This window comes from Narcine bancroftii, chromosome 1 (genome assembly GCF_036971445.1).
Source record: "Narcine bancroftii isolate sNarBan1 chromosome 1, sNarBan1.hap1, whole genome shotgun sequence".
NCBI classification, from domain to species: Eukaryota; Metazoa; Chordata; class Chondrichthyes; order Torpediniformes; family Narcinidae; genus Narcine; species Narcine bancroftii.
In genome coordinates, this window is record NC_091469.1 from 98,514,796 (window position 1) to 98,530,433 (window position 15,638).

Here is a 15,638-nt window from a genome sequence, read left to right on the forward strand (position 1 = left end):
AACAAGATGCATTTCTTACCATGATGTAGCAATGATCAAGTGTGCTGGGACCTCTGGTACAGCACGTTATATGCTGGTGATAGTTGGACAGGGTTTTCTTCAGACAGGTTGTGGTGTGGATTGTGGAGGGTCATGTGTCTTGATCTGGATTGCATAAGGACATGTGATCTCTTCGGCTGGAACCTAGTTGGAATTCACCTCACCTGCCAATCAAGGGTTCGATCTGCCCACCTACGAGGCTGATGCATGATTGGCCCTTGCAGCTGACGTGTGATTGGTCCTCCAGGTGCCAATCAATGGTTAGATTGCCCCAAAGGTGAGGCTGGCATGTGATTGGTCCTCACAGGTCACATGGACGAGCACTCCATTGAAAAACCAGCATATAGAGTTTCTCTTACTTTAGAGTTTCTCTTACTTTGTTCTTTCTGCAGCATGAAGACCGTCACTGAACTCCATGCTGCAGGCACAGACAGCTCTGGAGGACTGATAGCAATGGGCACGTCCCAGATCCTGAGCCATGGGCAATACTGGAGATCAGATTCATCTGAAATATATGCTACTTGTAATTAATTTATTGTTTATTAGTGTGCTGTGATTGCTAGAGATAGAGAGGGGTGGTGGGTATTGTGTTTAACCCTTGTATTTCCAATTGGGAGTTGAGAATGTTCAGAGCGATTGATTTGCACCCGATGTGTAATTATTTGTGTACTATTCTGATCATAAATAAAGACTATTGTTTGTTAATAACACATGCCCAGTTGAACCCATTAAACTTATTATGAACACCACATAGGCCTGATTAAAATCACCAACTATGATTTATAATGCATCGGGGTGGGCCATTTCTTGTTTGCACACATCTTGCAGTTCTGCGAGTGCCTGCTTGAATTCGGCATTGAGAGGAATATATGCTCTGGTGAGAAGTACTGATGAGAACTCCCAAGGTTAATAGAAAGGTCTGTATTTAATCAACACTTGTTCTAAATCAGAGGAACAAGACGACAGCATAACCCCAATGACCATGCACTAACTGGGATTAACTAAAAAGCCCACACTGCCCCCTCTCTCTCTTTACCACATGCTTCCTCCTTAATATCAATGTCTATATCATCCCCTTTTCCAAGAAAGCAGAGACAAAGTAGTCATTTAAAAATTTACATATCCTACTCCTCCATTTCCCAGCTTACCATTTTTGCTTCAACTAAAACGTACACTTTTTCATCCTTTTCACAGTCACATATCCAAAATTTATCCTGTTTTCCCTGATTTTATAAGCCAGTGTTTTTGTCTGGCTTTATTTAAAATTCAACATCCCCCCACCCCCCAGCCTCCCTCCTATATCTTCCATATTTTTCATGTTTTGATGAGCAGGCCTTTCATTTCCTGTCAACTCCACACTCCTAGACATCCACGCTCCGAGACATCCACGCTCCGAGACATCCACGCTCCGAGACATCCACGCTCCCAGACATCCACGCTCCCAGACATCCACGCTCCCAGACATCCACGCTCCCAGACATCCACGCTCCCAGACATCCACGCTCCCAGACATCCACGCTCCCAGACATCCACGCTCCCAGACATCCACGCTCCCAGACATCCACGCTCCCAGACATCCACGCTCCCAGACATCCACGCTCCCAGACATCCACGCTCCCAGACATCCACGCTCCCAGACATCCACGCTCCCAGACATCCACGCTCCCAGACATCCACGCTCCCAGACATCCACGCTCCCAGACATCCACGCTCCCAGACATCCACGCTCCGAGACATCCACGCTCCGAGACATCCACGCTCCGAGACATCCACGCTCCGAGACATCCACGCTCCGAGACATCCACGCTCCGAGACATCCACGCTCCGAGACATCCACGCTCCGAGACATCCACGCTCCGAGACATCCACGCTCCGAGACATCCACGCTCCGAGACATCCACGCTCCGAGACATCCACGCTCCGAGACATCCACGCTCCGAGACATCCACGCTCCGAGACATCCACGCTCCGAGACATCCACGCACCGAGACATCCACGCACCGAGACATCCACGCACCGAGACATCCACGCACCGAGACATCCACGCTCCGAGACATCCACGCTCCGAGACATCCACGCTCCGAGACATCCACGCTCCGAGACATCCACGCTCCGAGACATCCACGCTCCGAGACATCCACGCTCCGAGACATCCACGCTCCGAGACATCCACGCTCCGAGACATCCACGCTCCGAGACATCCACGCTCCGAGACATCCACGCTCCGAGACATCCACGCTCCGAGACATCCACGCTCCGAGACATCCACGCTCCGAGACATCCACACTCCTATCAACATCTGCCATCCTCACCACACATCCCACCCAGATAAATATTTTTTTTTAATATTTTCTTTTTGATTTTTTTCAGAAGTATACATAAAAAAATCTTCACTATCACAATATATTAAACTTTTTCTTACAAACAACAACAAAAACAAAACAGTCCCTCCCTCCCTCCCTCCATCCATACAGACCCACATACTGTCAGAGCTTACACATCTTTTAAATACATAGAATACAACTGGGGAAATCATGTTTGGTTATGTATTTTTTTTTTCTTTGGCTTGGCTTCGTGGACGAAGATTTATGGAGGGGTAATGTCCACGTCAGCTGCAGGCTCGTTTGTGGCTGACAAGTCCGATGCGGGACAGGCAGACACGGTTGCAGCAGTTGCAAGGGAAAATTGGTTGGTTGGGGTTGGGTGTTGGGTTTTTCCTCCTTTGTCTTTTGTCAGTGTTATTATATGCTATTATATACTATTATATAATAATATACCATTATGTACAATAGTAACATATATAATCCTTTTTTTTTAATTACTGTATATGGGTCCCTATATGGTTCAGGTATGGCTGCCAGATCTTTATAAAAGTGTCATATTTATTCTTTAAATTATGTGATTTTTTTTCCATAATTATACTACTGTTTATTTCTGCAGTCCATCATGCTATAAGTGGAGGGGAATCTGACTTCCAAGTGATCGCAATACATTTTTTTTGCTACCTTCAGTGCTATTTTTAATAAATGAAATTTGATATTTATTCAATCTGTTGCTTATTTCTGTAAAATTACCTAGTAGATATAGCTCTGGGTCGCTGTGAATGCCACTCCTGTTATCCTGGTTAATTTTTCTGTGATGTCTTGCCAAAATAGCCTCAGCTTCATGCATGACCATGTAGAAAAGTTCCTGTCTCAGTCCCACATCTGAAACACATCTCTGATATTTCTGCTTTTGATCTATGTAACTTCTGTAGGGTAAGATATAATTGTCAAAAATTATATTGAACCAATCCATATATTGCATTTATAATTGATGTCATGCTGTCCTTACACCAATCTAACCAGCTTCTTTCTGAAGTCACCACACCCAAATCTGACTCCTATATTCCCTTGACCTCTGTAACCCTAGTTTTGCTCTTTCGCTCTGGAGTGCATAGTACAATGTTGTTATAAATTTGAGTGTATTCCCCATCCAGTCTATTTGTTCCATTCCCCTAATTTCAGATGGGGTCAACATTGGATCCATCTTTCTCTAAAGAATAATCTAAACTGGAGATAACAAAAGGCGGCCCTATTAGCCACTCTGTACTTGTGTTTTAGTTGTTCGAAGGACATAAGAGTTCCTTCTGTTTAGCAGTCTTTAATATAACTTAGGCAATAGAATATTAAATATGTAGTATGACAAAGACAAATGTTCATAGGTTCATAGGCAATAACACATTTTTACACAATACTGCTTTTATTGATACCCCTACTTTTTTCCTATACATCCATTAATTTCTTGCCATGTTCTGATCTATGTGATTACCTGTCTTTTTTTTGAGACATTTGACTCTTCATTTATAGATAAAATCCTTTGCTTCCCCCTCCCCCATTGAGTGCTTCCCATCTGAATCCAAGAATTTGGGGGGGGGGGGGGGGGTCTGACTTCCACAAAGAAGACTGTGAGAAATCTAGCCTGTGCAGCTAGGAGACATTTTTTTTTAAATCTGGAAGTCTAAGACCTCCCAACCCATAGTCAGTTTTTCCAGTGCAATTTTTGGTACCTTAATATTCCATAGGAACTGCCTAATATGATTGCTTAATAATTTAAATAAATCTTTATGTTACGGGATATGCAGCAATTGAAAAAGATTCTGCAGTCTTGGCATTACTTTCATTTTAATGCAATTAACCCTTCCCACTAATCTGTAAGACTGTCCATTTCTGCAGGTCTTCTTCTATGTTCCCCAAAAAAAAGAACATAATTTAGTTTATACAGATTTTGTAAATTGTTGTCAGTTGCTTTTCCAAGATATTTTATTCCATCCGTCTTCCATTTAAATTTACTTACGTTTTGGTATTTTTCATATTCAAAATGTGTCCATGGCATTATCTTGCTTTTGTTCCTATTTATTTTATAACCAGATATTGTTCCATATTTTTCTAGAGTTCTTTGTAATTTTTCCAAGATTTATCCGGATTTGATAAATATAGTAATCTTTGGCTTGGCTTCGCGGACGAAGATTTATGGAGGGGGATGTCCACGCCTGCTGCAGGCTCGTTGGTGACTGACAAGTCCGATGCGGGACAGGCAGGCACGGTTGCAAGGGAAAATTGGTTGGTTGGGGTTAGGTGTTGGATTTTTCCTCCTTTGTCTTTTGTCAGTGAGGTGGGCTCTGCAGTCTTCTTCAAAGGAGGTTGCTGCCCACCGAACCGTGAGGCGCCAAGAAGCACGGTTGGAGGCAATATCAGCCCACTGGGGGTGGTCAATGTGGCAGGCACCAAGAGATTTCTTTAAGCAGTCCTTATACCTATTCTTTGGTGCACCTCTGTTTCGGTGGCCAGTGGAGAGCTTGCCATAGAACACGATCTTGGGAAGGCGATGGTCCTCCATTCTGGAGACGTGACCCACCCAGCGCAATTGGGTCTTCAGCAGCATGGATTTGATGCTTGCGGATTCTGCCAGCTCGAGTACTTCAATGTTGGTGATGAAGTAATTACAATGAATGTTGAGGATGGAGCGGAGACAGCAATGATGGAAGCATTCTAGGAGCCGTAGGTGATGCCGGTAGAGGACCCATGATTCAGAGCCGAACAGGAGCGTGGGTATGACAACAGCTCTGTACATGCTGATCTTTGTGTGTTTCTTTAGGTGGTTGTTTTTCCAGACTCTTTTGTGTAGTCTTCCAAAGGAGCTATTTGCCTTGGCGAGTCTGTTACCTATCGGCAAATAGACTAATTTTGTGTTTTTCTTATCCAACTTTGAAGACCTTTATATCAGTATCCTTTCTTATTTATTTCTGCCAGCAGTTCAATCGCTAAAATTAAAAAGTGCTGGGGACAGGGGGCATCTTGGTCTACTTGATCTTCTCAAAGGGAACATTGCTAACATCTAATCATTGGTTATAATTTTAGCTTGTAGTTTTTTGATATTAAGTTTTTAATCCAGTTTTTAAATGTTCTGCCTATACAAAATTTTTCCAGTGTTTTAAATAGAAAGGACCATTCCAAACGCACAAATGTTTTTTCCCTGTCCAGTGAGACTGCAATACTTGGATTCTGTTTGATTTTGCCATATGTATTATATTAAATATCATTCCTAGACTATTTGAGGATGGTCATCTTTTAACAAATCTACCAGCCAAAGCACTGTTATTCCAAAAGAATGATTGTGATGGTATTGATCATCCAGTGGCTTACTGTTCCAAGAAATTCAATGAACTTCAAAATAAAATTATTCTACCATAGAGAAAGAACCCTTGCACTGGCTTTGCAGCACTTCGATGTTTATATCTGCACAGCTCAGAGACCAATTATTGTGTACACTGACCATATCCCTTGTTGTTCTTAAGATGAAAAGCAAAAATTTAAGATTATTAAACTGGAATCTTCTAATCAGCATTTAACAGAGATTGGTCTATATGATGAAGTTTTTAATGGGTCCCAAATTTTTGGTAATACTATAATATTCGCGTTTGAGAATGATTCCAGGAGGGTCTGTGTTTTTACTGTTTGGTCCAGAACATCCATTAACAGCGGTATTAATAATTCTTTGAATTGTCTGTAAAACTCAGGTGGAAATCCATCGTTCCCCAGTGATTTATTAGCCTGTAAGTTACCCAGGGCTTTTTCAATTTCTTCTCTTGTAAAGGGAGAGTCTAGTTCTATCTTTTCTCTCTCTTCTAGTTTTGTAAGTTCAACAAAAATTCTTCCATTCATTCTCGTCTACTAGTAATTCTGATTTGTATAATTTTGTGTAATATTGACTAAAGATGTCATTAATTTCCTTTTGTTTATCTGCTAAGAGTGTCTGTTTTTATAGCATTTATCATTCTTGATGACTCCTCTACTTTAATTTTCAAAACTTTATGTGCCCATTCATCTAACTCATGTTACAGAGTTCTGTGTTGTGTATTGGCCTATGTGTTGTATGGTTTTGTGTTCAAAAGTGACAGTTTGCCTTAAAAAACCAAGGTGAAGGTGGACTGCTGAGAGAGTGGGAGACAGACTGAGCATGTGCAGAAAATGATCTAAAAATTTCTGGACTTGGACGATAAACCACCTGTGGTGCTGTGGAGTGGAAGGAGACCCAAAACACGAGTCATTGTCTGGAAGGAAGTTTAGAATGTTGGGATTTCAAAAAGGGATGAACATTCCGAAGGCAGCCAGAGGGATCTGGACCAAGACATTGTTCCTTTCTCTGCAAGCAACAAAAGAAGACAACTTTGAATTTTGTGCTCTCTCTCTCTCTCTGAAAGATATTTTGGCTTCAATTTACCAAACTAACTGAATTTTGTTTATGATCTTTGCTTCGGTTGAGATTGAAGTTTTGTGAGTCTTGTGTGTTTTGTGTTTGTTTTGTGTCTAAGTTTTTTCTGTGGACTAGTTGGAAATATAACTTGGACTTTAATTGCATATGTTATACTTAGGCTGGGGAATTCATTAGTTTTACACTATTATAGAAATTTGCATATTAACCAGTGGGCATTGTTATAAAAGGGGGGGGGGGGGTTTGAAATAAAGTTTGAAGGTGAATTTTTGTTAATAAAGTAATTGTTCATCTTTACCCCTGTGTGATATGCCTTCTTTGTGGTTGCTGGTTTGATCTTGTAACACTCGTAATATTGTTGTTTCATTTTTAATATAGCTTTTTCTGTTCTATATGTTTGTAATGTATTACATCTTAGCTTTTTATTTTCCAGTAGTCTATATTCTTCTTGTAGTCCTGTTCTTTGACATTTTTTTTCTAATTTTATATTTCTCCAAACTATTTACTTCTGCCATATATGCTCTCTTAATATTCTTTGTATAGGATACAATTTGTCCCTTCAAATATGCTTTGAGCATGTCCCATATCAAAATACTATTATTAGTAGACAGGTGTTTTGCTTTGAAAAACATTTCTATCTGTTTCTTTATAAACTCACAGAAATCTGTTCTTTTAAGTAACATGGTATTGAGACACCATCTGTATACATTTTCTTGCTTTTCCATCATTGCAATAGTTAGTGGTGAGTGATCTGACAGAAGTCTGACTAGGTATTCTGTTTTTAATCATTCTACTTTTTAACTGGCAGACATTAAAAATAAACCAATCCTTGTATGTGAATCGTGTACCCTTGAGTAAAAGGAGTAGTCTCTCTCTGTCAGATTTAATTGCCTCCATATATCAATAAAATTTAAATCCTTCATATACAAAATTGTGGTTTTTGCCGCTTTCACTTTTGTTACTATTCTTACACTTATCTAGTATTGGGTCCAAGCAAAAATTAAAATCCACTCTGATTAATATATTTTGTCTTCCCTCTGCTGTTTTTAAGAAGATATCCTACATAAAGGATTCCTCGTCAAAATTTGGAGCCTAAATATTCATAAATGTCCATGTTTCTTCATAAATTTTACAATGTGCCCTTACATACCTTCCAGCTTAGTCAATCGATGCATCTTTTATTAATATTGGTGTATTTTTATTAATTACAATTGCTACACTTCTTGCCTTTGAACCAAAGGAAGACAATATTATTTCTCCTACCCATCCTCTTTTTAATTTATCATGTTCCAATTTGGTAAGCTGCATTTCCTGCAGAAAGATGATATCTGCTTTTAATTTCTCTAGGTACGACAAGACCCTTTCACTTTCCCATTTAATCCATTAATATTAAGACTAATAAACTTTAGTGTTTTATCCATACCATTTTTCAAACAAATATTGTATAACAATAAAATCTTTGCAATTTTTTTTTTAAACAATGCTGTAACATTTCCCTTTTAAAAAACACACACATTCCTAACGGTGACGGTGAAGTACACAATAAAACTTGGAAGCCCGTGAAAAAACCCCATGGAATCTTCTGAAGAAGAACCCCCCCAACTTTAGCACCATCTTTTAAAACCTCCCAATGCCATTTTTCCCCCTTAAATAGGGCCCATCACCCTGCCACTTTCATCACCACCTTCCTTTCTTTCCAGAGCTCTCTGTGTATATTACAATGATTTCTCTTTTAGCACCTAAAACAAGATGGCTCAGTACTACAAAATAGAAAAAAGATACATCCTTCAGTTAGTCCCATTCCAAAATGGTATTTTTGATCTTCTTATTTAGCAGTTCAAATCTTTTCATAACTTTCGTAAAAACTCTTCCACTTCTTTTTTATTCTTGAAAATACATTGATTACCTTCTGGGACATCAATCCTCAGTGTCGCTTGGTAAATCATTGAATATTTTAAGTGTTTGGATTGCAGTTGTCTCTTTACCTCATCAAATTATTATTTACTTTGTTTGACCACGGCAGGGCTAAAATCCTGAAAAAAACTACTTTTTCATTGTCCACCAATAATGGGCCATTGTTTTTTTTTAATATTCGTATGCTGCTCCCAAAGATCGCATCCCACTCCCTGTAATTTAAAAGTCTTATCAGGACTGGTCGTGGTCTCTTGTCCTTCAAAGAAGATCACCGGGCTTTTCCTCTCGATTCCTTCTCTCAGTCCAACGATTCTTATATTGTTGCGTCTGCTGATCGATCTCCATCATTCTTTTTCTGTATCTCATGCTTTTTGCTTTTTCTTCTAGAGCCTTTAGCCTGTCTTTTGTTTTGTCCAGCCCAATTGACTCATTCTTTCCATTAAATTTTCCACGATCTCTTTAACTTTTGATATGTCTCTTATTCCTGATTCAATGCTCGTAAAACAAGTGCACAAAGTTTCCATCTTATTCAGCATGTTGGCTATATCTTGGGCTGATCCTCCCAGCTCTGCTGGGTTCAGCAGTCCCAAGGCCCCTCTTGATCAGGCTTTCACTCAATGTTCCAAACTGAGCTGTTGCTTCTTCAATTTTTGTTCTTGGTTGCCTTAGTTGTTTAGTACTAGTTTTAGCCATTTTTGGCAATGAAATTCTGGTTTTTAAGCTTTTAAACCATCTTTTTAATACTTTTTATGGAGAGCTCATTCAAAATACATCTGCTCAGATCTTCTGCATGGCAATGCCCCCCACCCCCATGAATACAGGCTTCATGAGTACATACCAAAATTCCTACACATCCCCCTTATCCCAGACAACAAAGATATCAAGCACATTACGTGGAGGAGTGGCACAAATTTAAAAGTTTGAGAACTTCTAGCTTTGCATTCCATCTGAAAAATATGCCTCCAATGGTGCCATCGAACCCCAGCCTAAGTGAGGCACCAAGTCATCAGCATGGAAGATATGCAAAATCTCAAAGCATTTCAACCCACAGTCCTCACCAATGAGGAATTTGCAGTGCAGCATGATAGGAAGTCTAATATTTCTGCTTCTATCTGCAAGGAAACCAAGGCCCATATCGGGAACATAGAAAGAGGAGAGGTGACTCTATAGAGGTCTACAAGATTCTGAAAGGCATAGATAAAGTAGACAACCAACAACTTTTACTCAGGGTGGGAGTACCAAACACAGAGAATATCTGTACAATGTGAAGAGAGGCATTAGGGAAGATATTAGGGTTTTTTTTCCCAAATAAATGTTGTGGGTGGCTGGAATGCATTGCCAGAGGTGGTAGTGGAGGTGGAGGCCAAAATATTGGCATTTAAGAGACTCTTAGACAGGCACATGGATGAAAGAAAAATAGAAGGATACAAGGTAGGAAGGGTTTAGTTTGGTAGGAATAATAGGTCAGCACAAGATTTGAGGGCTGAAGAGCTGAAGGGCTTGTACTGTGCTGTTGTGTCCTATGTTCTATGTATCCAGTTTCTCTCTCTTTCATACAAACAGATCTCACATGAAATAACCCTGCCACACCCAGTCCACATCCTCAGGAGCCCAAGATTGTCACTCAAAAAGACCATAACTTAGCCACAACAATGTTAACATAGATAATGGTGTGTTCTAAAATTATGCAGCCTTAAAGAACACACTATCTGCACTGATATGGCAGTGAAGCTTAAAAATCCAGCAACAAATTCCACAAATGTTCAAATATAATTTATAGCTTGTTGCTCAGATAATCATAAACACACTTAAAGACTAGATTAACAAATCAGTCAAACACCTCTTTTTAATTAGATATCTTTTTTGAAAATCATTACCCTAATTAAATTATTAATGCCATATAATTTGTTCAGCTATATTTCACTCAAACTCTTAAAATGAAAGGTGAAAAGCACAGTGCTTCCTCAGATTTCAGGAGTAGTTTTCATATGCTTAAGCTGCTCGCTAGTAATTTTTTTTTTAAACAACTTAATCAAATTATTGATTAAATTAATTTAGGTACATGCTTTTTAATTTTCCAGGAACCTTTTTTTAAAAAAAATAATAATCTTGTGTCAACTAGAGAGAACAAAAAATATTGTATTTTTCCCAATCCATGAGAAACTAGAGGAAGATGAGAACTACAGACTCTGGAATCTCGACTGAGCAAAGAGAAGCAGGAGGGACTCAGCAGATTAAGCAACCCCTAAGGCAAAGTGATCGACAGTGCTTAGGGTTGGTGTGACTAAAGTGGGAAAGGGAAAGAGCAAGCCTAGATAGTGGTTGTGGGTCATAAGTGCCACAATACTGACTAAATGAAGATGAGGATTGAGGTAGAAATGGAGGAGACCACAGGTGGTAGCATGCAAAGTACTGATGGAACCATGGCTACTTAACTTGGAAAGCCCATCATTCATGCCTTTTAGTTGAAGGAATATAACATGTAGCTCCTCAAGTTTACATTCAAGTTCATTGATGTAACTTCCTCTACATCAGTGAAGCCAAGCGCAGATTAGCAGCCTGCTGTGTCAAGCACCAGGTCTCGACCCATGGCTGCAAGCTGCAACTCCTACCATTTTAATTCTCTTCACCATTCCCACATGGACATGTGTGATGGAATAGTTGTAGATGTATTTAGGAGATAAATTGGTAAAATTAGAGTAGGTTAATTGTAGTAATTAAAACATCTTAATGTGAAATACTGAAGAATTCATATGCAGTAACTTTACAGAAACTATGGAGAATGTTGTACACATTTTACAAGTAGGTGCTAATTGAAATGTCATTGAAGCAACAAGCAGGACACACTCTGGCTGTTGAAAGCTCTTTGCAACGGTTTTGACAAAGTGCACAGAAAAGTCACTCTTGGGTTTTGTTTACCTAAAACAACAGATGGAAGGAGAAGACTAACTCCTAGTTGTTTGCTGGAGAAGGTCATGGGTTTTGCAAGTGAGAGAATCACATAGGCTTTCTGGAAGTTGGTATCTCAGAAGAGAGAGGAGAGATAGATGAACAGTGCAAGCCAGGAAGCTTGTTGGAACTGAAACAGAAAACTCCAGAGTGGCGGATGGCTGGAAGTGTTATCTGTCTGATGTTTCTCTTGGAATAAGGGGAACAGAAAGGAACTCTGTAGTAGCCTGAAAGAAAAAAGTTATCATCTGGAGAACCCTGATGGGGCAAGTTTCATCAGCAAGACATTGAGGTGACTAATGGTGGTACCTCAGCTGTGGAAATCCTGGAACAATAAATCTCCCTCTACAAACCAACAAAGAACCTTCCTGAGCGGTAAACATTTACCTTACGAGCACCAAAACCTGGCGAACTTTATACATGTTAAATTCTGTGCATGGTATTAGAATTATGTGCAACCAGAGAACTTGGAAGAATGAGAAGTGAGATTGAACTGTGAACCAAAGAACTTTTCTTACATTTACATACAAATCACATACACGTGTGCTTAGAATTAGAAGGGGGTTAAGTTGGGTTAGTTAAGTTAATAGAGATAAGTTAAAGTTTGATTCTGTTTTCATGTTTAAAGATAATTAAAAACAACTTTTGTTTAAGTAACTACTTGTCTTGGTGAATGTCTATTGCTGCTGGGTTTTGGGGTCCTTTGGGCTCATAACATATGTCAGTCATTAGCTTCATCCATTGCCAGGATGAGGCCAAACATAACATAAAATTGCCTGGTTGCCATGGAGGTCGTTTATTATCATACAATTGTAAAGTACAACTGGAATATACAGTGTTCTTCGATCCTCAGTGTGAAAACATGCAAGCACATATATAGACATAGCATACATATTTACAAGCAATTTATATGCAGTGCATATATAAAAATAAACATTATTAAATAATAGTAGAATCTCAGAGGGACTGTATGAGCAGTTCATCGGTCATTCAGCATTCTCGCTGCCATTGGAAAGAAGCTGTTTCTTAGCCTGGTGGTTCTGACTGATGCAATGTGGTACAAATTTAACATTTGGATAGGGTTCTCCTTTCCTCGACCACAGTTATGTAGTGGGCCCATTGATCAGGGGGACACCGAGCTCTCTTCAGCGTCAACCTGTTCTTCTCGTCGAACCATGCAATTCTGCCCTGGCTGATCTTCATGCCATCTCGACTCCTGTCCTAAAGACAGCATCACAAGCTCTGAGCTCAGGAGGAAGAGGCCATGACCTATAATGTTAAAGTTGCACCTGTTCTGGTAATGGTCCCTCTGGTACTGTTTGGGGAGGAGTGCCAAGATCTAGAGCCAGTATTTCCAAATTATGATGGTGTGGAACTTGGAGGTGGTTTTCTACTGCACCTGTTACCCTTGACCTTGATAAAGGGAGTTACAAAATATGAGTGCAGTCAGAGTCAACTGGGCTAGTAGCTGCACTACATCATACCAATGGTATACACTGCAGCAAATGTATGCCAGTGGTAGAGAGAATGAATATTGGGAGTGCTAGATGGCGTCTCAAGTGAGCATGCAGAGTCAGAGATGATGTCAAAATTCTTGAAAGTTGTTGGAGCTGCATTCACCCAGCAGCAACCCATCAAACTCTAGACTATTAGGGGTCATGTTATTCAGCCCAGAGAAACTACCGCTCTTGGACGGCCAAGGGCCAATCAAGGTCAAGATGAGCGGGCTTTAGACAGTCAATCATAAATGTCTCTGAATGGCCCACAACGTCCAGTACACAAGTTGTACGATTGTTTCATAGCACTCTGAAGGGGCTCTCATACGGCCTCTGTAAGGGTGGCCCATGTGCACCTCTACACAAACACAAACTCTTAGAGTTCCTTTGGGATGAAGGGTGTCATTGTTCCATGCCTTGATGTGGGAACTGGGGCCAATTTTCCAAGCCGCTCCTGCAGTCTGCCTAAGACTCTAGTCGCTACAAGCATGAACTCCCCAGGTACAATGAGCGAGGCTCTATAAACCAACTTGGCTGATGAGGAGTTGAGATCCTCCTTGGGTGCCGTTCTTATTACCAGGAGAATCCAGGACAGCTCAACTGCCCAATCAGGACCCTGGAGGTGGGTCATCAGTATAGCCTATGGAACCACTCCACCAGACCATTCAACTGCAGGTGATAGGCTGTCACGTGGTGGAGCTGCGTTCCCAGTGGTGGAGCTGCATTCCCAGCAGTTGCGACAAAATGTCCTAGAGTTCAGAGGTAAACTGTGGCCTCTGTTGGAGGTGACGTGTGTGGGTAGGCCAAACCAAGATACCCAAGCAGAAATATAACCTCTGGCGTATGAATCTGTCACAGGAATTCCTCCTGCCACCTAGTGAATCTGCCAATAACTATTAACAAGTACATAGACCCTCATAACACCGGAAGCGGGCCATCAACGTCAACATGCACGTGGTCGAATCTGCACTGCGGTGGCTGGAAAGGCTGAAGCGACACCTTCACGTGCCTTTGCACTTTTGCAGATTTGTAGTCCGTGCACATCTTTGCCCAGTACGTGACCTGCTTTTTGAGTCCATGTCAAACAAACTTGTTGGCTATCAGACAGACTGTCACTCGACTGGAGAGGTGGGACAGTCCATAAATGGAATTGAAAATGCAACATCTCCGATGTCAGGGACGATATGGCAAGGCTGACCTACGGAAGCGTCGCACAGGAGAGTGGTACCTTGCGGCCCAAAGGCTACATCCTCTAGTTGCAGGCTCATAGCAGCAATTCCATAAGCTGGGAGTTCATAATTCTGGTGCTGAGCTTTGGCAAGCACCTTGTAGTCTACACCCAGAGAGAGGGCACATATTGCTTGAAAGAATAGCGGAAGTATCTGAACAACGAGTACAGTGCCAGCAGTTCCCTATCGAATGTGCTGTATTTTGTTTCTGGAGGTCGGAGGTGCCTAGTAAAAAATCCTAGAGACTTCCATTGTCCATTGGTGTATTGTTCCAAGACCCCACCTACTGCCACATCTATTGTCAAGGAGGTTGGTGCATCCATTTGTGGATGGACCAGCAATGTTGGTCTGCTGGAATGCTACCATTGTCCACTTTATCCACTCAAATTCTTTGGCACTACTGGACACGAGGTTGAAGGGGGGTATCATAATAGGAGCTGCAGAGGGTAGAAAATGGCAATAGAAATTGAACATCCCCATAAATTCCTGGAGTCTTTTGATCATATCAGGCCTCAGGAATTTTAAGATGGCTTCCAACCAGTAGCTGATCTAATGTCCCAAGAACTCGATAGAGAACTGCCCAAATTTGCACTTGGCAGGGTTCACCCAAACTCTAGGCGGTGACAGAGAAAACGCAGATGCTGCAGGTGCTCTTTGTGAGAGTGGCTGGATTCAAGTATGTCATCCAAGTATACAAAAAGAAGTCCATGTCATGCCCCTCTACATCCATTAATCACTGGAATGTTTGTGCAGCATTTTTGAGCCCAAAAGGCATTCTCAAAAATTCAAAGAGGCCAAATGGCTAAAATTGACTTGGTGCATGGGTACCACCAAATTTTAGAAAATATCCTGGCCCCATGAAGATTAGCTGTAAAGACCTGTATATGGAGAACAGGGTGGTGGTCTGTAGTGGTAGCATTGTTGAGATGCCTGTATTTCCCAGATGGGCATCTTGTGGCTTTGGCCACCATATGTAGCGAGGAAGCCCACAGGCTATCAAACCTGTGTATGATTTCAAGTTCCTCCATTTTGTGGAACTCTTGTTTTGTAAGCCGCAACTTTTTGGGCAGCAGGAGTTGGCCTCAGGCATGTAGAAGAGGTCTTTGGGTGAGGATGTGGTGTGCAATGCCATGTTTGGGTGTGGCAGTGGAGAACTGGGGAGTGACAATGTCTGGAAATTCCACGAGAAGTTTGGCAAATTCGTAGTTCAAGTACTCCATGGCATCTTGGTGTGGGGCGGGTAGTTCAGCTTTTTCAA

The 15,638-nt window shown here is 41.1% G+C and overlaps 1 protein-coding gene across 16 annotated transcripts in view; it reads right to left on the reverse strand.

The window, feature by feature from the left end:
* pnpla7b (patatin-like phospholipase domain containing 7b) overlaps positions 1-15,638 on the reverse strand; it is a 496,626-nt gene that overhangs the window by 476,645 nt on the left and 4,343 nt on the right. For 12 of the 16 annotated variants that reach the window (XR_011356222.1, XR_011356233.1, XR_011356243.1 and 9 more), the window contains exon 2: positions 3,114-3,289. The exons of 3 other annotated variants lie outside the window; for them this stretch is intronic. Coding sequence is in view for 5 of the 13 variants with exons in the window: in XM_069933113.1 (XP_069789214.1) it covers positions 3,114-3,216 (103 nt within the window). In the remaining 8 variants the exon portion in view is untranslated. Of the gene's footprint in view, positions 1-3,113; positions 3,290-6,585; positions 6,724-15,638 lie in introns of all 16 variants that reach the window. One more of the 16 variants, XM_069933116.1, reaches the window with a different exon arrangement.